This window comes from Colletotrichum acutatum, assembly GCF_030867785.1.
Source record: "Colletotrichum acutatum strain CBS 112980 chromosome Unknown BDZ83scaffold_233, whole genome shotgun sequence".
Classification (NCBI taxonomy): Eukaryota; Fungi; Ascomycota; class Sordariomycetes; order Glomerellales; family Glomerellaceae; genus Colletotrichum; species Colletotrichum acutatum.
Genome location: NW_026849227.1, coordinates 1 through 19,742, shown reverse-complemented (window position 1 = coordinate 19,742; position 19,742 = coordinate 1). Strand labels below are relative to the sequence as shown.

The following is a 19,742-nucleotide window of genomic DNA, read 5'->3' as shown; positions in this document are numbered from 1 at the left end:
TGCTCGTCACAATCCCTAAGCAACGAACGAATCCGATCCCGATATTCTCGACATATCTTCCCTTTTCACATCGCGAAAATTCCGACAGGGAGCACTGTCACGAAGTACCCACCTTCAGAGCGAAAACCCGCACGAAACCCAAACAATGGCCGACAAGAAAGCAAGCGCCTACGGCGCGCCCGCCGGCGACACCGACTTCCGCAAAACCTACGACCTAGACGAATACGCAGCCAAAGCCAAAGATCGCGAAGCCAAAGAAAAAGAAGAAGCCAAAGCCCGGTACGAGGCCAAGCTCGCGGGCAAGAAATACTACAAGCCCCTGACGGGCGACGAGACCCTCACGCAGGCGCGGCGCAACGTCCTGGACCTCAGCGCGCAGGTCGGCAAGACGCAGCTCGTGCCCGCGGGCGCGGGCGTGGGCAAGAGGGGCCGCGGCGCGGGATTCTACTGCGAGCCGTGTGATCTCACGTTCAAGGACAACAAGCAGTTTGTGGAGCACTTGAATACGCCGCAGCACTTGGCCAACACGGGGCAGAAGACCGAGGTCAAGAGGGCGAGTGCGGAGGAAGTGAGGAAGAGGATTGAGTGGCATTGGCAGCGGAAGCTGGATTTGGAAAAGGAGAAGGCGACGAGTTTGCAGGACAGGCTTGCGTTGCGGGAGGAGGAGAATGCGAAGGAGGCGGAGGAGAGGAGGAAGAAGAGGAAGGACGCGGAAGAGAGGAGGAGGGCTGAGAAAGAGGCGGCGGAGAAGGTGAAGACGGAGTATGGAGATGATGTGAGGATCGAGGGCGAGCATGACGAAGATGATATGATGGCTGCGATGGGAATTACCGGGTTCGGAGGAACGAAGAAGAAATAAGCTGTGCTGGGGGGTCAGGCGATTCTAAGAGCTGTACGATGATCAGGACGCGAGAAATGATACCCTTGTTTGGAAACACGATGGGAAGAAAGATCCCGATATTCGAAGAATTGTTATGGACGTGGGAAGATACGAATTGACTCGAGGCGGTACGTTGGTTCTCCGGCAGTCTCCCCAATTCTCAATTCTTGGCTGCCTTCTCTCACCGAGATCCTGACGGTGTGCCTCGGTGAGGTTCCTGACCGAAGCCCCTCAGACACCGGCACCTCGAACCCCTGCAGCTCGGGTAACCCCACCTTCGCATTGGCTCCGATTTCGACAACCAGCCCGCGGTCGGGTCCCTTTGCCGCCATCAGCAACCTCTTCACGTTGGATATTTCCAGTCCTTTCCCACCTCACTCGAAGAACGAAATCGAGCAAACAACAACAAGCCCGAGCCTACAAAGCCGGCCCTCGAACAATCGCGTTTGATCTTTCTCAATTTCCCCCAGTCGAAGCCGCATCGGAACATTTAACGACCATTGCCCCACGCACGCCCATCGTCCGCATTCCCTCGATTAATTGTGCTTGCTGTCTCCAAGCGCAAACGACTCGAGACTCGATTTTGGTGTCACCGTCGATCGATCCTTACTACACGACATATACACAAGCACCCATACACATACAGCTACAGGAAAACACAGATCAGAGCTTTGCGATATCATGGCATCGTCATCTGCAGCTGCGGCATCGCTGCTGGGTCGGCAGCTCAAGGAGATGCAAACGGGAAAGGACATCCCCGGCATCTCGTGCGGGCTGGTCAATGACAATAGCATCTTTGAGTGGGAGGTGATGCTCATGATTAGCGACGACTGCAAGTACTATGGAGGTATGTTCTTCTTCTTCCACTCTTTGCTCAAAGCAGACTCAGCCCGTCAAAGCTTACCAAGCTGCCTGCCCCCCTTCCCCCTCCCACCCTCCTCCCCTCCTACCCGCGCGCAATAGGCTAACATACTTCTCTTCAAACAATAGGAGGCAACTTCCGCGCCAGACTCACCTTCCCGGCAAATTACCCCCTCATGCCGCCCTCCCTCACCTTCCAGACGCCCATCCCCTTCCACCCAAATATCTACCCGGACGGCCGCCTCTGCATCTCGATCCTCCACCCGCCCGAGGAGGACCAGTACGGCTACGAGGCGGCCTCGGAGCGGTGGAGCCCCGTCCAGAGCCCCGAGACGATTCTGCTGAGCACCATCAGCCTCTTCCACGGCCCCAATGATGAGTCGCCCGCCAACGTCGAGGCCGCGCGCATGTTTCGCGAGGAGCGCGAGGGAAAGAATAAGGACTTTCGGAGACGGTGTCGGGCTTGTGTGAGGGAGAGCTTGGGGGAGGATTGAAGGGGAGCAACTTGGGAATATGTTCTTATTGTCCGTGAGCCCTGGGTGGCATGGCAGCGACTGGCCGGTCAGATGATTTGATGAGACAGAGGCGAAGAAGGGCGGAATTTGGACGGGGGTCCTGCATCATGGCGTTTGGAGATATCTACAGCATTGAAGCAGGCTGGGTTGGCATATAAATTGACGCCTTTTCAATTCTCAAAGGAGTACTCAGTATTACAGGCGTATCTGCGATTGCACGTAAAGTTTGCACGTCCAGTTTGCACGTCCTCTAAGGTTTATTGGGGGCCTCAGCCAGTCCCTGTGGATAAACGAATGAGATCATGCTCTATGATCACCACCATCCATTGCCTTGGACTCTGAGCTACACGTGACGTGTTTCCCTTTGCAATAGCACCTCTCTACTAGGTTAGGTTTATGGCTCTCCCTCAGCCTCAAGGCCTTTCGTTTCTAATCCTCTCCTTCTATTGTCGCCCCCATCTATACGGAATTTGTTCTCCGTTGCCTTTGGCATCTGTTTTACAGACTATGACACAACACGGAATTCAACGCCTAAGAAAGAGTACGCGAAATATCTCCACGCCCATGTGAGCCTCCAGCCTCTCCCGTCTCCGAGCCCTAGCATTTTCAACGCTTACCCATTTGTTCGAATGAGCAAGCTGACGTTTCCCTGGGACAAGCCATAGTTCACAGCTAAGCCCCTCCCATCGCGTCCGCTAGTAGGACTTACGCAGGGGGCGGTCGTTGAAAAGCCCTCCCTTTATCCCGGACGCCATAGTTGCCTACAGGAGATCAGGCATTTTGGTTGGAGAAGGGAGCTCTAAGCTGCGGTTTTGGGGTCTAATTGAAAGTGAAGATGATGGGTCCAGTATTAGCGAATTTAGTGGACGTGACTTCTGGACTTTTTGACCATTGTTGATGATTGCGTCTTTTTCTACAAGACACTTTGAAGCCAGGTTTGTGTTGGAGCATGTAGCTCCATGTCCACGGTCTCGGTAGTGCTCCCAATTCAAGTGACAAGTTTGGTTTTGCCACGACGCCAACGATGACAGACACATGAATAGTACATGTATTGCAAAGAATCGTACCTAGTAACAACGAGAACGGCGAAAGACAGCTGGCTCGGTTTTAAGCCTCATTTCTGAAAAGTTCCAGCCGCTAGTCGTTGGTTCTGAATTCGGCGGCGCCGACATACCAGGCAGGCAGGGAAACTTCCGCGGCTGAACATTCATGTCTCACACTACAAGGTAGTCAAAGCCGGGAGAGAAAGGTAAATGACCTGCGCCAAAGCCGTTCTTGTCAATATCGTCCGTTTTCCTGCCCCGCACTTAGCCCTGCCACCAGCTTACACCCCTTAACCATCCAGACTAACAGGCAACTAGTCGCTTGTAGGTTGTCGAATATCACGAGATTGTCCTCGCATCAACACACCCGTCGCCCCACAAAGTAGCTCAAGTATTGGCCAGCACCGTTGAGCGGGACCTTTTGTTTAGACCGTCGACCTCCTCGCAGCTAGAATGACTTTTATCGTTGACTTAATTGCAAGAGGACGAGCCCTCGTTACGCTCACACTCAGGCCATCCCGCTAACTCCTAAGAAGCCAAGGATCTCAATGGTCATGGCGAGGGTCCTTCTCCGTGCCCACACCAAACTGAACTCGGTGTGTCATGACGGAAGCGACTTAGGACGGCCCGTTAGTCAGATCGGTCAAACGGAACAGATCCAGTCGTAAGATCAGACCCCATGCGAATTCATGACCAGTCACGACGCGTCATTGCTGGGGCCGCAGGGTCGGGTGCTACCGAACCAGTCTGCGTCTTACAAACCAGCCCTACGAGACTGTATGGCATTGTTTAGTCTTGAGATAGAGTTCGCGCCAGAATAAGACACCATCCTCCCGTTCAACTGCCCTGGCTGTGATGATCTAAGCGTTAAGCTTATTACTAAGTCAAATTGGGGTTGATTTCCATCAGCGTGAACTACTTCTAGGTCGTACCGCCTACTTGCTTCGTGACATCGACATACTCTGGACACGTTGATGACCAAAAGCCCCAGGCAACCACTTACCACATTAGAAAATTAGTAGTAGAGATAGACTAGTCAAGTACCACTAGCACGGAAAGGCCCGTCTGCATGGGGGCTTGGGGTAACAACCTACGCTGTAAACTTAATACCTGTCAAGTTAGATCTGACTCCTCTCGACGTTAAGTGTCGAATCATCTACTAGATCTACTCTGTTGCTATCACTTTCAGTCCTTCCCGCTAAGCTCTTCCAGACGACCATGCCAATGTCTGGCTGTTTGTGGCATCAAGAAAGAGATACTGGAGGCTTTTTGCCATGTAGTGATGATACAAGCCAACCCACACTCAATGAGATGACGTTACATGTAGGCTATCAGATGTAAACGTCGAACTCAACGCAAGTTCTCTTACGGCTAAGACTACCGCATCTCTATTATATATCAGTTCATGAATCTCTCTTCATTTCCCGAGAAAGACAATGAACAGCAGCATTCTCATCTTAACCTCACAAAGTCAGAGCTGAAGCACTCATCTTCCACAATCTTCCCTTTTTACTTCCTATTGATCCTCTCTGAAGACTCCCTCCAGTCTTTTCTGGAACCAAAATCCAACTATCGCAACGATAGCAACGACGGTATCGAGACTTTGAGACGCACGCCTCTAGAACTCCTCCTGTCTCCGACTCAACCTTCGTTATTATCCCCCAAAGCTATGGCGGATCCGATCTCAGTCGCATTGGTCGGCGCAGCAGCTACGGTTGCTGTATCCCTCATTACGGCAGCCGCACCCGAAATCAAACAGAACCTCAAGGGCTGTAGGACTGGACGGTTGTTTCGCAAGCTCAACAAGGCCCTGCAATTCCCAGAAAGTATGACCCAGCTAGTTCACCTGACATTATTTGGCATTATATGCGGAGGCTTGAATTTGAATGCTGACCAGGTATGATAGAGAATCATTGTGCCATTGCTCGCCTTATTGAAAAGATCTACGACAGACAGCGCCGAGGAGCATCTCTGACTTCGTTTCAACAGGTGGAATTGGCTCGTGCTGAGCAAATATGGTCTACTCTGTGAGGTGAGTCGATAGCTATTAGCTCCAAGATATCCTTTAGTCATGTGTCAAGGTTAACAAAGGGTCTACAGACGAGTTGGACCGTGACAAAGATTGTTATATTGAAAGGAATGCGTGCTTACCTACTTAACTGTATGGTCGTTTATTACTTGTCTTTCGACCTCGACGATAATTACCTAATGGCACTTTCCCCCATGTTTCTTCGTTCTCACTCAAATGCTGGGGTAGTATTGGATGGGGACACCAAGATGAGAATCATCGTTGGATCGCGAACGCATGCTGGAGGGCTTTTTATCGGGCATTACTTGCTAGTATTTTATATTACATCGAATTAGATTATGATATACTGGAATTAGCATTTAGGCCGTTGAATCAAGTGTTCTCATGAAGGTAAATGTCATGTTTCGTCCATAGTATTACCTTCCTCTCAATATTGGCTGTATTGCGTTGCAATTCACTTTGACTGGATTACGAGAAGGATTGTTGAATTGATGTAGTTGTGGTAAATGAAGCGCCGAGTTACTCGTTATATCAAAGATGGAGACGCCCGTATACCCCACGGAATCCCGTAAGGGAGATCTGAGAGTTAAGAGCCTAAGTACTAACTTGTCGAGGCCCGGGGACTCTTGACTTCGAAATTATTGACCCTCTAGACAATTCATAGCACGTGAGGCACAGTACATATGTACCACGATCCCGATTCTCGAAGTCAGATGAAAGTTTCCCTATGTTTGAGCACAATGGATTTTCTATGGGGCCTCTATGAAAGCAACATCTTATGCTCGTCTCAGATCAGTCATGAGTTTGGGGGAATGTCATGCTCCCAGCGCGGTACACAAGCAACAACCAGAAGAAGAAAACAAAAGAGTACAATGCCGCCTGCTCAAGATTGGTTAATCAAGGAAAATGGGTATATGGGTATCAGAATCAAAAGCTCTTCACAATGGGAGCGCGTCTTCCGATAACGCCGTCTGCCTCGTCAACCTGAAGCTGCAGAGCGAGGGAGTCGGCACCTTCGTACTTGCCCTTCTGCTTCCAGAAGAAGTCCTTGCCCGACTTGGTCTTGGCACGGAATGTGGCCTCGGCTTCGACGTCCATCTTGAAGATTGTGAAGAAGGAGGAGCCGACGCAGTACTTCTTGGGCGGGCACTTGAGGTTGATGGTGGCGGACTTGGTCAATGTCTCGCCCTCGGTGTCTTCCTCAGTCTGAAATGGTCATATCGTTAGCGAAGTTATTCAGGATGTGTTTATTGAGGGAGATTATAACTTACGGTGGTCTTCTGCACCTGCCAGGAGAACTCAGTCGTCACCTTAGTCTTTCCAATGAGCGGGATGCCAGCCTCAGCCTCGACGGCAACGCGGCCGCCAACATTCCACTGGTTTGCAACGCTGAGAGTATGAGATTTGGTGACGGCATCCATCGTCATGATCGTAATGATTTGCTCAGCAGTGGAGTTACGGTTGTCAACAATCTGGGATCCGACAGTCATCGTCTGTCCGGGGCCGGAAGGCATGATGTTGTCCGTAAAGCCAGAGTAAGCAATGTTGCTGATGGAGACGGACTGAAGCTCATCGAGAAAGTCAAAGCCGAGATGACCGATCAGACCAATATTGCAGTACTGCACGCGCATACGGCCCAGGATGCCGGATCCGACGGGGACCTTTTGCATGGGGGGAGGGTCGCGGAGGACCTGGCCCATGGCAGAGTATGTCTTTCCGCTGGTGGTTGTGAAGTTGAAGCCGTGGAAAGAACCGCGGTTCTCGAGAACCCAGAATTCCTTGATGCGGTCGCCGTTCTCGAATTTGAAGACGCCGGCATCGGCCCAGCCTTCGAGTTTCTGTAGAAACTCTTGTCAGACTCACGATATGCATTACTCTGAAGAATAACGAATGTTTACTTACGCTGGTGATTGAACTTGTGTTTCCACTGCTGCTAGTAGCGTTGATGGCGCGCATGTTGGTAGATCCAGTGAAGAACTGAATAGAATCAAATGGCCCGTTGAGTTCCTCAGAGTGGCAGTTGGCAGAGTTGCTATCGATGACGTTGATATCACCGACATCGACCGAAACGAAGGCGTCGCTGGTGGCGACCGTCAAAGAGTTGGGAACGGTGCTCGACGCGGCGTCCTGGCGCTTGACTCTGTTCGGCTCCGGGGTCTGCGTCGGGCGGATAGACTTTGTGAGGGAGTCCTTGAGGCGCTCGAGGCCCTCGAGATCAAGAGGGCCGTGGTCTATGATGGTTGGCGTGACATTTTCCAAGGGCGCCGAGATGACCTTGACACCTCGAGCATCGACGCTGCCGACGGGAGAGGACAATGCGAGGCCCGGGAGCAGAGCGGCACCTACCAAGAGGTGCTTGAAAAAGAGTGTGTTGAAAGACATATTTTCGCACAAGAAAAGAAGGACTGTTAAAAAAGATTGACAAGTTCTCAAAAAGAACGACTGTGGTGTTGGAAGCGAAGGAAGTTGATGGGAGACAAGCTGCTGTGGGAATGTTTGTTGATGTCCTCAACCTCCCGTCTTTATACAACTCGACTGACCTACATGACCCACGACATCTTCATCTACTATACCTAGAGAAGAGCGCAATATAGACGCCGATAGACCAAACGGTCACACTGGCCCGTCTCGAATAGAACCAGACTTCCGGAGTGGTGAGCAAGTGGGGCGCGCCTAGTCTTGCGATGCTAGTCAGGGGAAGGGATGGCAGCCTTTCTGGGCTCTCGGCGAAATGGAGACCAGATGAACGTCTTCTGAGTATTGCCTAGGATCATGTTATTTATGGTATGATGAATTGCCTAGAGTTTTGCATGTTTTGCAGGCCTCACTGTCTTCCAGAACTTAATTTTGAGGAACGTCACATTAGAATGGAGATTTCAGCGTCACATGAAGGTAGATCCTCTTATGCTGAAGTAGAAACCCTGGACACATGCGAATCTACCATCCGCAGAGCGTTCAGCTACGCCTCAGCCGATAGCCTCGAAAATCCTTAGACGTGCCAATGAGAGAAAACGGGCTGACCTCAATTCTCTTTCCGATAAGAGCGGTCGCGGGCGGTCTACTAGCGCAATCTTCACGAAAACGAGGCCTTGGAAGGGCAGGCCTGGTAAGGCTGAGGAGAAGCAGCTGAAAAGCATGGGTTCCCAAGGTAATGTCAGGGGTCTCGACTTTCGTCCCCGCATATCCGCGCGCCGCGCGCGTGCGAAGGCAGACATCTAAGAGGGGCTCCCTGGCAGCTGGAAATAGAAACGAGGGGCAGAAAATCAATCATCTGATGACCCATTGAGCAGCAAGTTTCTCATCGTCGTGATTAATCAAGGCATTTTCCAAAAGCTGGTATTTGGGCAGTCTGGTCCCCGATTTTGTTTCTGCTTGAATGCTGATTGATGAAGCTCTCCATCTGACAGCTGCCACATTCACCAGGGACATATTTACTTCTGTGCGTCCCATATGATAGCGCCCCTAGACTATTGTCCCCTTTCGGTGGCGAAGGGGAATATACGTCTGGCCGACTTGCTTGTATCGTCTGATGGCATTCGGCTTCATCGCAACTGGAACCTTGGCGCTGAAACGCTACTTGGCTTGCCAAATTGCATCACTTGCTGTGTACAAATTGTACCTTGGCACAATAATCAAGACAAACGGGTCCCTTGTCACAGATTAGTGTACTTGAGAAATGGTGATGAGTCGCTGATAGCGAAATTCTGCCCTAGTTTGAGGTCAAACGACTTGCTCCCACCCATTCACCCCTGATCTTGGCTGCCACGCAGCGGACGGGAGCTCGGCACGAAGCATGAGCCTGGCAGTATGGCTTTGGCCATGTTGCACTTGAAATGGCTTCCAACGCGTCCCCCCCATGTGCATAGTTCGTGATATCCCCCGTCTTCCTCTCTGACTTGCAAGGGGAAATGTGCGTTAGACTAGCTCCAGCCACGGCTACTCCGCGATAACGTCGAAACGTGGGGAAAATGGAAGACTTTAGTTGCTAACTCAATTGACTATACTTTTCTGGGGTTCTGAAAACGGAAGGTCGCTTTCTACCGAGCCGCTGGGTCGGCGAAGATCTATCTCTAGATAGAATCTCACTCGTACGAGGTCGGCCATTGTCTATCAGTCATTGAGTTGCTGCATTTTAGGGTTACTTATCAAGGAGTGCATGTACCAAGTACGCCGAGACCGCGAACTTACCTTGTGTCCGCGGCTTTAGAGAGTGATTAGGTCTTGTGAGAGTTTTGTCATGATAATTGTATAGAGTGACGGGCAGAGAAAGCATAAGTAAGCACCAGCCACGCCTTTCTCGGCAACTCTCCAAATCTCATTGGATCGGAAGTGTCATGACCTCTCCTATCCGGTATAATCGGCCTCGAGGAGCTTGCTCCCTTAAACATCTTCTCGCCCGGCCGAAACGGAATGCGGAACCCGCTTGTTGTCCGTTGATCAACGACAATAAGGGCAACGTCGATGCGTTGTGTGGGTAATTGGCAGATGGCAGTGAAATGTCAAGTAAAGTAAGTCTCAAAGAAGCAGGAAATACTTGCCCTCGATATAGAATACGAAGGGTACTCGCCTATCGTGACGCAAAGAAGTTGTGGAGATGTTAGGACTTTACGATCCAGAGCCAAGCTTAAATCTTAGCATCGGTATGCTATCGCTCAATTTGAGACGCGCTACTGGGGGTGTCCATGATTCAGTTGATCAGATACAGGCTGCGCTGACTCGCTCGTGGATAGCATACCTATGCTGAGTAAACAGCTTCGCGCGTTTACGCATTGGCACTGGCTTCTTCTCCCTTGTGGATGATTGAGTCAAAACCACGTTTTCTTCCCTTTGAATCGTCGCGCATTGTGAACAATGCTGTGGAACCTTCCTATTCTCCGAGGTCTCGCCAGTTGGAGCCCTCTCGCTCGGATGGAGCGCACTGCTACACACATCAGAATCAGTTGAAATCAATTCTTGGCCGAGAAATACACATTAGCTGTGAGGAACTGACCGGTGGGATAAGTGCAACTGAGCTTAGCTTCTGATTTGTCTTGATCATGTCCTGACAAATGTGCTGCCTAAGCTCATGTGACCTGAGGCAATCGAGTCGGCGATCCAAGACAGACCCCTTGACTACTAGTCTCCCAACAAGCTGAAGGGGATGTGACGTTGGGGAGGGAATCCCTGCATACAATATGATTGGCCAAACACGTGCCGACATGGAACCACCTTCGTCTCTGACCTGTCTCCGCAAGTCAACTGGGATGAACCAACTTCCAGCACCACTCGCAAGCGAGGCCCAGCCCGCCGGTTCCATCATCTCATATCGATTATACTAACATCAATGGGCGATATCGGCGTTGATACACGGGCCCTCTGTGCCATTGGCGCTGCGGTCATTCTGGCTGGCCCGGTCGCATCTCACTTGTTCTACAGCGATAAAGACAGGAGCTTGACGTCGCGACTTGAGCGCTGGCTTCGACCTCCGCCACAATATGCGCACGACTCACTTGAAGAGGGTCAATTTCGCCTCATTCACTTGCTCCCTGGACATGACGAGGACGATGTTCGGATTGATCTCACTAACGAGTGGCTCAAGGAACCAATCAAATACCATGCCGTTTCCTATGCCTGGGGAGATGCCCGGGACAAAGCTTACATCATCTGCAAAGGGAAAGAGATTCAAATCACCAAAACTCTGTTCGAAGCACTGAAGCGCTGGCGCTCCCCTATTGAGGAGGTTGTACTTTGGGCCGACTCTATTTGCATCAACCAGAAGAACACCTTGGAGAAAACCCAACAGATTGGCCGAATGTCGGAAATTTACTCAAATGCAGAATCTGTCAAAATCTGGCTTGGAAGTGATGATTCCAACATCGATGGAATCCAGAAGGTTATCGAGGAGGCATCTGAGATCATCCCTGAGGTTGTGGACGATCCTCATCAGAACAGAAAAAGTGCAGATATCCTTGCCACTCGCAACCAGGAACGAACCCGAGACGGCAAGACTACCGTCTGGAATCTGGACTGGAAACCTCTCAGAGCACTAATGAACCACACTTGGTTCGAAAGAAAGTGGGTTTATCAAGAGGCGATTCTCAACGATAACACCTGGCTCTATTGCGGGAAGCTCATGATGCCTTTTCAACCACTCTCAGAGCTGGCCCTGAGAATGTCAACGTTTGGAATCCAAGCTCTGCCGAAGGATGGAACCGTGAATGACAACAATGTGACTTTTCTCCCAACCCGTCTCTACAACCTTTCGATGATGCGCATGAGCCAATGGTACCGAGGCAAGCAACCTGTCACTCTGATGGACGGCGTTAAAGCCACCAGAGCTTTTCAATGTACCGATCCTCGAGACCACATTCTGGGTGTCTTGGGCTACGCATCAGATGTCGAGAAAGATAGCATCATATCCCGAGACAACTTATACTCTCTCTCGGTTCAAGAGTGTTACATACGCTTCGCCCGATCTCAGCTGCTAGAGAAGAACGACCTCGGTGTTCTGGCATGCGCGCCCCAGAAGCTGATCACCGACGTTACGCTCCCCTGGTACTACCGACCTATTTACCGATGGAAGCGTCGAAGGCTGTCAGATCTCCCAACTTGGGTACCTGACTTGAGGAATCAGGAGTTTGATGCTTTGCCAAGCTACAGCGTTCGGTATGGCAAGTTCTCAGCCGGCGGGATACAGCTTGGGAAAGTCGAAATCATCGATGGCAAGATACTAAGGTGTTCTGGCATGCTCATTGATACCATCGAGGAAGATGGGATCTCCTGGCCCGAGCTACCACTCCCACCGAAACCTAAGCGCGTCCCGTACCCGCTTGACAAGATGGATGCCTACTACGCCCGAAATTCCATAAGGTCGCTCAACTTCTACAAATCCTGCGTTCGAATTGCGTCAGGTTCTGATCGCATCCAAGACATGTCCCCTGAACGCCTCTCTGAATTCTGGAAGACTCTGACGTCTGAGAGAAGCCAGCTGAGCGACCGCATCGACGTCGACCTGTCAGAGTCTATCAAGACTATGATAACGAACATGGAGACCTGGCTCGTTTCCGAAGACCCCGAAGAGGCGAATAAGGCTCGATTGACTTTTGTCGCGGCTGCTGTGGCGGTGGAGATGACTATCCTGGCTGCTGTCAGCCCACGGAGGTTCTCTCGCACAACGGTCGGTAGGCTGTGCTTGGTGCCCAGAGATGCAAAGGTTGGCGATTCGATATGCTTGCTGCTTGGTTCCGAGGTTCCTTTCGTGATTCGACCTACGAAGGGAGGCAGGTTCGAGCTTATTGGGGATGCGTACGTTAGTGGGGTCATGGACGGAGAAGCCATTGCGTCTGGCGAATATCCCGAGACAGGAATCAATTTAGAGTAGCGCAATCACACGTTTCTGGAATGCCTATGTGAGCCTTCGGAGACAACAAACATTGGAAAAGATGACTTTGGATTCTCAGATGACGTCTACTAGTGGTCAATGAGTACATGATAACGGAAGACAAGTTTCAGCCCAAGCTCAAGATCCCACCAGGTCTGTGCTCGCGTATATGTGTTTAATGTGACTCCATCGCTCGAGTGACAGGCAAGTATCGGAATGATCGGATGGTTTTGGAGATGCGATAGGGTGTATGGCAGGATCCCATCGTTTCATCGACGAGACAAGCTTCCATTGACCAAGCAGACCTTAGCCATCTTAAGTCCGATGCTGAGAGAACTCTATGGGGACTGTTTGGGATGCCAGGTGTAAGCAGCATGAATTTTCAAACACATGTTCAAGTACTCGGCACAGTCGATGCCGCAAGACACAGGCCCATTCTATTATCCATTCCACTGAATCCATGATAGGAGTTAATACTGTGGGCCACTTGAGCTGATCGCGCCGGATCTCTCGCTGATAATTGTGTTGTCCCTGAACTCGCGAGCGATATTGGTGGTGGAATCGCCAACAGAGCCCTTGCGGTTGCAGCCCCTGTATCCGGGACACATAATTGGTATCAGCCACTTTTCTTCGTTGTCATGGACTTTTTGAAGCACTTTATTGCTCTGTTGTTAGTTTCCCATTAAGGTGACATCGCCGGTGCTGAATGGAAGGCCAGTCGGGAGAGAGACAGCCAGAGCAGCAAGAAAGGGAAGCAAAATCTGGACGCACTTCACCGTGAGAGAAACAGAAGAATGAAGAAGTGTTGACCCTCTTGGAGAGACGTGTGGGCGGATGGAGGATGATCGAGAGTGGTGGCCCTAGGTCAGGACTAACAATGCATGTGATAGCGAGGACTGGAAACGAACAGGAAAGAAAACGTTATGTTGCTTTCTTATAGTCAACTTCTGAGAAATATCTAGAAACACAGAGCTCTGTTCAACATGATGGTGTTGTATGTCGATGTCATCTTCTGAGGTTAATACTTTTGGTTTATGTTATATAGCTGACAGCAATAGTTGTTGTGCAAGTATGTTTTCATTAAAGGTAGAGTAAATTTTGAAAGAAAGACCAGCAGACATAGTACAGAATTGCTTAAATCTTGGGCTGCAAGGTGTTGCGGCACCTATCTCAGAATTGCCTCACATGATTCATCTCCAAGAGGCCGACAATGCCGAATTCACAGGTAGTTTCTTCGGCCAAGCTAGCTAATACAAGAAACTCAGGACTCGTGCTACGAGTTTACCGCTTGCTACGCTCCTCGACCTGTCTGTTCTAGCTTCCGTTGCATTATGTATCGCATGCGATAGGAGAGTCGCCGTCCTTGTCAGTCCCTTAGTCTGATTTGATATTTGCACAAGCTGCACCCGTGTTCCTCGTATTGCTACGGGCAAGCCTAAGAGGCATCTTGTCCAAGTCTGTTTAAGAGCAAGCTTTGACGATCAGTAGTGGCCAACGTAGACTGCAATCCGACACAGAGGTCCAAGTTGTAACTTGTAGCATTTCAGACGACTGTCCTAACTCGCGGACAGTGGTGTCATCCGCCAGGCAGACAATTCTACAGATTCATGGGAGCTGCCACGTTCATCCAATGGACAGCCAAATATGAGACACCTTTAGGTTCTGTCTAGACAGCCGACTAACAATTCACACACCACGGCATTGCAGAACAGGCGGTGAACTTGCGGGATGATATTTCACCGTGTGCTCAATTGACCTAGCGCGTCCCAAGAAAACGGTGAATCCACAACCTCGACGCGTGTGTGTTTCCAATCTCGCCCTATTCAAAGTTTATAACCGGCGTGGTGGACTTTTCGAGTTCCTTCTCGGCAGGCAAATTTACACCTTGTCTGAAACTGGGTCCCTGTCTGAGAGATGCTGGATACAAAGCCACAATATCAGAAAGGGTTTCATAGCTTACTTACAATATAGACGACGGCGAAAGGATAAAAACGTAGAAGACCGACCCTGTAGTGGACGCATGATCTATCAAGAAAGTGAGTTACGTCAACAATTCTGGAACACTTACTGATAACTTATTTATCGTTTGCAAAAATAGAAGATGCGGCCAGTGTGGATTGAACACACGACCTTCAGATGTTTTGAATGAAGTTTTCAGGAAGGAATTCCACTTCAGTCTGACGCTCTCCCAACTGAGCTATGTCCGCCACGATCTTCGATGTTTACCCCTGGTGAAGCATGATTTCAAGTAGCCAGTGTGTGAAGGGGCAAAACCCACGATGCCCCCACTAGGGTTCCATTGACGCGGGCCTAGCAAGTTTATGAGCGGGGTGATTGCTTTTCTACCTTACGCATCCATAACGATACATTAGCCTAGATTCTTGATCCCAGCTCCGCAATGAAACCTGCAATAGTGCCTCACGCATATTCAGTTACTTTATAGATTTCACTCAGGATACACTTCATATTGTTATTGCCGCGGACGAGGTTGCGAATATCGTCAAAGAAAAGCTTGAAAATCAGGCTACTCTGACACTGGTATCATAAAGGTCACGGTCTTGAGGTCTCGTTCGACCTTTGGGATTTGGTCAATACTAGGATCACCCAAGGGCGTTACGTGAAGTCTATTCTGACGTTCGGAAACCCGCCAAAAGATGCCGGCATTGCCGTGTTTCCGGACCATTGACCCAGAAGTCCGGGGAAGTCCGGGCCTTCTGGCTTTGACATGTGAGCTGCAAAACTGCAAAAGTCATGCTGCTACTGCCTGCCGACAAGGTGGTGGGGGCTTGGGGACTTAGGGGATAGGTCGTAAATGTAAAGATCGGACCCGACTGGCTTGTCAGGCTGGCACATCTTACAAGCGGCCCGCACTCCGACCGCTTAGTTGGCTCCAGCCGGCAGAGTCCGCATCAAAGCACCAAATCAGACATCGTCCATACTAATGGTTTCATCACTTTAGACTAGGACAGCGTGGTCTCTTAAACCATGTACACGCCCCTGACTCGTGGAATCACGCCAAAATGTAGAAAATTAGAATGTAGCGACCTATCAAATGCCCCTGTACTGTCGAATAGTTACCGAGGTCGCGAAAACCTGCTCCCCCACCAGCGGCATAGCCAGGTCGCTAGTCGCGGCACGGTAGACAGACGTTTGACGGCACCTTCTGACAGGGAAGCGTATTATTTGACAAGCAATGAGGTTTTTAACTTGAAACCCCAAGTCGTGAAGTACACACACTTATTGGCAGCAGTCACGCCCAAAGGATAAGCAAATGCCAAGCTTTATAGACCATCAGACCGTGAACTTAAGTCTAATTCTAGGGAACTACAAGTCTCACCGGGTGTTTTTGAGGTTCGTGAATAAGAGATGCCTTGTGGTTTGCTAGATTGGCGGGCAGTAGATGGTGTGATCGGATACACGAGCCGGGCTCAGGGCGCTCAGGCAAAAGCTCTACGTGCAGCCGGTTACTTAGGCGGCGATCTGGTTGGTCGTGGTACAGATGCTGGGTTTCAGAGTCGGAGAAGTTGCCAGGCGAGCTCTACGTAGTGCTCGCTCATCCTGCACAACCCGAATTTTCTGATATTTTATTTTCCGTGGGGGCTAGGCTGGCACGGCTGGGCGGCGTGGTGGACCGGTGTTGGTGAATAACAGCGGAAGCGCGCCGACAAAACACAAGATCATCCAGCCAAGAATAGGACTTTTGCTGCTGGGTGTTTACTAGTTTGCCTGACTCAGCGGAATATCAGCAGTCGATCCAAGACAAGGTGACGCTTGAGTGTGGCGCCGAGCTTTCCAATGGAACTTGTCCGTCTAGGCTAGCCCCTTACACCACCCGAGAAAGTACGAATACGACTAGAGTACGAAGGCGTCCGCGGGTTGGATGCAGGTTATGCGTCCCCTCTATTAATCAACAGCCGTATCTTTCTACGCTGCATCAGGGCGTAATCAATCTATCGCCGGAGCTTGGCCAAGAGCGATTCGTCTCGTCGAGTTTATTGTCATGGCGGGAACGCCATGGTTTGATACCTACTTAACTAGTCGTTGTTTACCGATTCGGTCCGCCGCGTAGCTGTCATCGGACAGCACCGAGTACGAACATGCAATCAAACCCGTCACGACGGGCACATCCAAAAACTCGAACAGGCTGTAAGATTTGTAAATCGAGGAAGATCAAGGTAAGCACGTTTGTTACTACCGCTGTGTCCAGCTTGAATGCACGCGTGACAGTGGGTGGTAGTAGCAGGATCAGTGGTCCTGGTCTAGATGCCACCACGCCTCTCCTGTGTCTTGACCCTTGGAGTCGGGCTGGTGTGATGAATATCTTCACTCTCCTCAAATCTTCAGAAACCGGAAACTGACTTACGAGACTCTTCTAGTGTGATGAGCAGCGACCAGCCTGCAAAAACTGCCTCAAACATGGCGTGGCTTGCGGCTTTCTAGCCTCACCGTCACTCGACCCCACGCTGACCCCTTCTCAGCATGCGGGCGAGTTGAACTTTCTCGACCTTGAACTCCTGCATCATTACTGCAACTTCACCGCGCAGACACTATCGGACAATCCGCTGCTCGGGGACTTCTGGCGGCTGAATGTCGTCAAACTCGGGCTGGAAACTGACTACGTCATGAGGAGCATTCTCTCGCTGGCAGCATTGCATCTCGCCTATCTGAATCCCGATAGGAAAGACCAGTTACTGGAGAAGTCGATGCTGCATCACGAAATATCCTCGAGAACAGCTGTTGGCTTGATGGAGCACGTCCAAGACGAGAAGAAAGCACACTTATTCATCTTCTCAGTCTTGACTATCTACATCGGTAGGAGTTCTCGTTCTCGGTTTCGCTGCAGAAAGAGTATGCTGACTTGTTTCTCCACTCCCAGTTCTAGCCAATTCGCAATATCTACACGAATCGCCGCTAGCCAGTGCAGGCCAATCTCCCGACTGGATAGTCCTATTCTGCGGGACCCGGTATCTTGTGGGGGAACCGAATGACAATCTTCTAATCTCGCCAATTATCACGCGGATTACTGCACACTTCCAGTATCGAGAGGGACCATATCACCACACGCATCTTGGAGACCTGGAAGCAAATATCAACGCATCAGAGCCAGATAATGGGCTTCTGGAGATATACAACAGGGCCATCAATGAGCTCTACAAGTCTTATGGCGCTTTCTATGAGTCCGCAGAGCCTCAAGACATTACTGATGTTTTTATTTGGATTGCCATGGTTGCAGACGACTTTCTCCCGTTGCTGAGAGAGAATAGACAAAAGGCGTTGGTAATATTTTTGTACTTCTGCATGCTTCTCAAGCGCTTGCGAAATCGCTGGTGGCTGGATGGTTGGGCAAATAATCTCTATGCTGAGACATATGGTATGCTAGACCACGAGCATAGGTCATGGATCAGAGATCCAGCAATGGAAACCAATGAACTTTGTCTATAAACAACACGTTTATATCCTCCAATACCCAGTGTCTATGTAATTGTACGCATCGATGCAGTGGGCAACTGATGTGTCAAGCCTCGGCTGATGCTTCTCTTTCGTACATGGTCCAATCTAGTAATGCTAGACACTGACGGAAATACCAGCAATGCTATTCTTCACCATCTATTTCCTGCCAGTCTGCCTTCCTGAAAGCTATTCCAACACACAGGCACTATCGCTGAAGCCCAATGTATCTCGGTCTTTTCTCGATACCCTCTGTTCCAAGTCTTCAACATACCAAACCAGGAAAATCGCCATGACCGCGACCATGAGAACGGTATCGAAGATGTAAAGAAAGATTTCGTGTGAAATCAGGTACCCACGGTTACCTTGAAGGTATTCGATGACTCGGAAGACGCTTCGTACGAGGATTACAAGACTGGTGCTGTAAAGGACCCAGAGGTATCTTCGCCAGGGGACGATCCCTTCGATGGCAACCGACGTAGGCTTTCGACTGATTCGGCGATGAAATAGGATAGTCGTAATAATGAAGAACCCAAAGACAACAATCTGAACTAGAAGTCCAATAATTATAATCTTCTCGCCAATATCGTAGAGCTCCAGGGTTCCTGCTGCTTGTATTCCGCCTCCTCCAGCCTGCATTGTAAACGAGACGACGTCTCCGGTGACGAAAATCTTCGTGACCCATGGCACAGGCAACAGGAAAAGGTGTTCGGCTCGGAGAGTTCGAATCAGGCGGCCGAGGATCATGTAAATCGAGGCTGCGTACAGGGCCGGGGCGACAAGAATCAGGATGGCCTGCATGACGAAGCCGCCGATGGCCATGGTATCAAAGTGTGACCATATTCGTCCGCAGTAACCTATCGTCTGAACTGCAAAATCAAAGTCAGTATCTTCAGTCCCGGCAGATGGGAGGGCAGTTCTGCAAAACCTCCATTGGAACAAGAAGCCTCGGGAGCCCGAGTAAGGGACAGGTTCTAACCGGGGCCACACTCACAAACACCACCAAGAGCAAAGGCAGTGAAGTAAAAGGCTCGGGCTCGATACAGCCGCCAGAAATGAAGGATGGTCAGAACTGCGAACACGGCAGCACTGACTATGGCGGCCGGAAGAGATGGCGTGTAGCGGTAAAGTCGGAAGTCAAATGCTGCTCCGGCAGCTGCCTCTGCACCCCCAGCGCCCGTCGTCGAGTTGAGTCCATCCATGTCAGCCCCACCTTCAGATTTTTACTGTTTCGGGGAGGCCAATGAAAGTGTAGGTTGTAGCCGATTGCTTTGAGTTGATGATCGTGTGCTAGCCAAGCTCCCACACCGAGAAGCAGAACCACAAGCCTCTTAGAGTTGATTAAAAGTCATCTAGAAGGATAGAATTGTATTGGAACCGTCATTCCGAATCGAAAGCAGGCAGTCTTTCGGGACCTTTAGTACTTCTTCCAAAATGTGCCGGCGGAAGATGCAATACTAAGCTTGGGACCTTCGGACTCCTCGCACACCTCGTACATCACCCGAGTCCGACGTACTCGGACTGATTGTATTGATTTGATCACGTGAAGTCGAGGGATGCATGAGGCTTGGGTACCCATCATCATAAATGGTTTACGAAAGAACTC

General features: G+C 50.4%; 7 protein-coding genes and 1 non-coding gene across 8 annotated transcripts; 5 read left to right on the top strand and 3 right to left on the bottom strand.

Moving 5' to 3' along the window:
• Positions 1–145: 145 nt before the first annotated feature.
• BDZ83DRAFT_593996 (uncharacterized protein) lies at positions 146–859 on the top strand (the record flags this gene model as incomplete). The annotated part of the gene is made up of 1 exon (XM_060506682.1): positions 146–859. One exon carries the CDS (start codon positions 146–148, stop codon positions 857–859), a length of 714 nt encoding a protein of 237 aa, XP_060357731.1.
• A 21-nt stretch (positions 860–880) lies between these two features.
• Positions 881–1,387, top strand: BDZ83DRAFT_201158 (uncharacterized protein). Its single transcript, XM_060501655.1, has 2 exons — positions 881–1,008; positions 1,116–1,387. Exons 1-2 carry the CDS (start codon positions 975–977, stop codon positions 1,328–1,330), a joined length of 249 nt encoding a protein of 82 aa, XP_060357730.1. The 5' UTR covers positions 881–974; the 3' UTR covers positions 1,331–1,387.
• Positions 1,388–1,561: 174 nt separating this feature from the next.
• On the top strand, positions 1,562–2,235 carry BDZ83DRAFT_593998 (ubiquitin-conjugating enzyme; the record flags this gene model as incomplete). The annotated part of the gene is made up of 2 exons (XM_060506683.1): positions 1,562–1,727; positions 1,871–2,235. The coding sequence occupies 2 exons, from the start codon at positions 1,562–1,564 to the stop codon at positions 2,233–2,235; spliced, it is 531 nt and encodes a 176-aa protein (XP_060357729.1).
• A 4,020-nt stretch (positions 2,236–6,255) lies between these two features.
• On the bottom strand, positions 6,256–7,710 carry BDZ83DRAFT_593999 (uncharacterized protein; the record flags this gene model as incomplete). The annotated part of the gene is made up of 3 exons (XM_060506684.1): positions 6,256–6,534; positions 6,600–7,166; positions 7,231–7,710. The coding sequence occupies 3 exons, from the start codon at positions 7,708–7,710 to the stop codon at positions 6,256–6,258; spliced, it is 1,326 nt and encodes a 441-aa protein (XP_060357728.1).
• A 2,866-nt stretch (positions 7,711–10,576) lies between these two features.
• Positions 10,577–13,000, top strand: BDZ83DRAFT_736128 (heterokaryon incompatibility protein-domain-containing protein). Its single transcript, XM_060512987.1, has one exon. The coding sequence runs from the start codon at positions 10,652–10,654 to the stop codon at positions 12,686–12,688; it is 2,037 nt and encodes a 678-aa protein (XP_060357727.1). The 5' UTR covers positions 10,577–10,651; the 3' UTR covers positions 12,689–13,000.
• Positions 13,001–14,790: 1,790 nt separating this feature from the next.
• On the bottom strand, positions 14,791–14,895 carry BDZ83DRAFT_t324. Its single transcript has one exon. It is a non-coding gene; the product is annotated as a tRNA-Phe (tRNA).
• A 1,614-nt stretch (positions 14,896–16,509) lies between these two features.
• Positions 16,510–18,130, top strand: BDZ83DRAFT_713395 (C6 zinc finger protein; the record flags this gene model as incomplete). The annotated part of the gene is made up of 3 exons (XM_060511632.1): positions 16,510–16,863; positions 17,065–17,500; positions 17,565–18,130. The coding sequence occupies exons 1-3, from the start codon at positions 16,786–16,788 to the stop codon at positions 18,128–18,130; spliced, it is 1,080 nt and encodes a 359-aa protein (XP_060357726.1). The 5' UTR covers positions 16,510–16,785.
• Positions 18,121–19,742, bottom strand: BDZ83DRAFT_643897 (RTA1 like protein-domain-containing protein). Its single transcript, XM_060509704.1, has 2 exons — positions 19,131–19,742; positions 18,121–19,005 (listed from the first exon to the last, which is right to left on the bottom strand). Exons 1-2 carry the CDS (start codon positions 19,336–19,338, stop codon positions 18,326–18,328), a joined length of 888 nt encoding a protein of 295 aa, XP_060357725.1. The 5' UTR covers positions 19,339–19,742; the 3' UTR covers positions 18,121–18,325.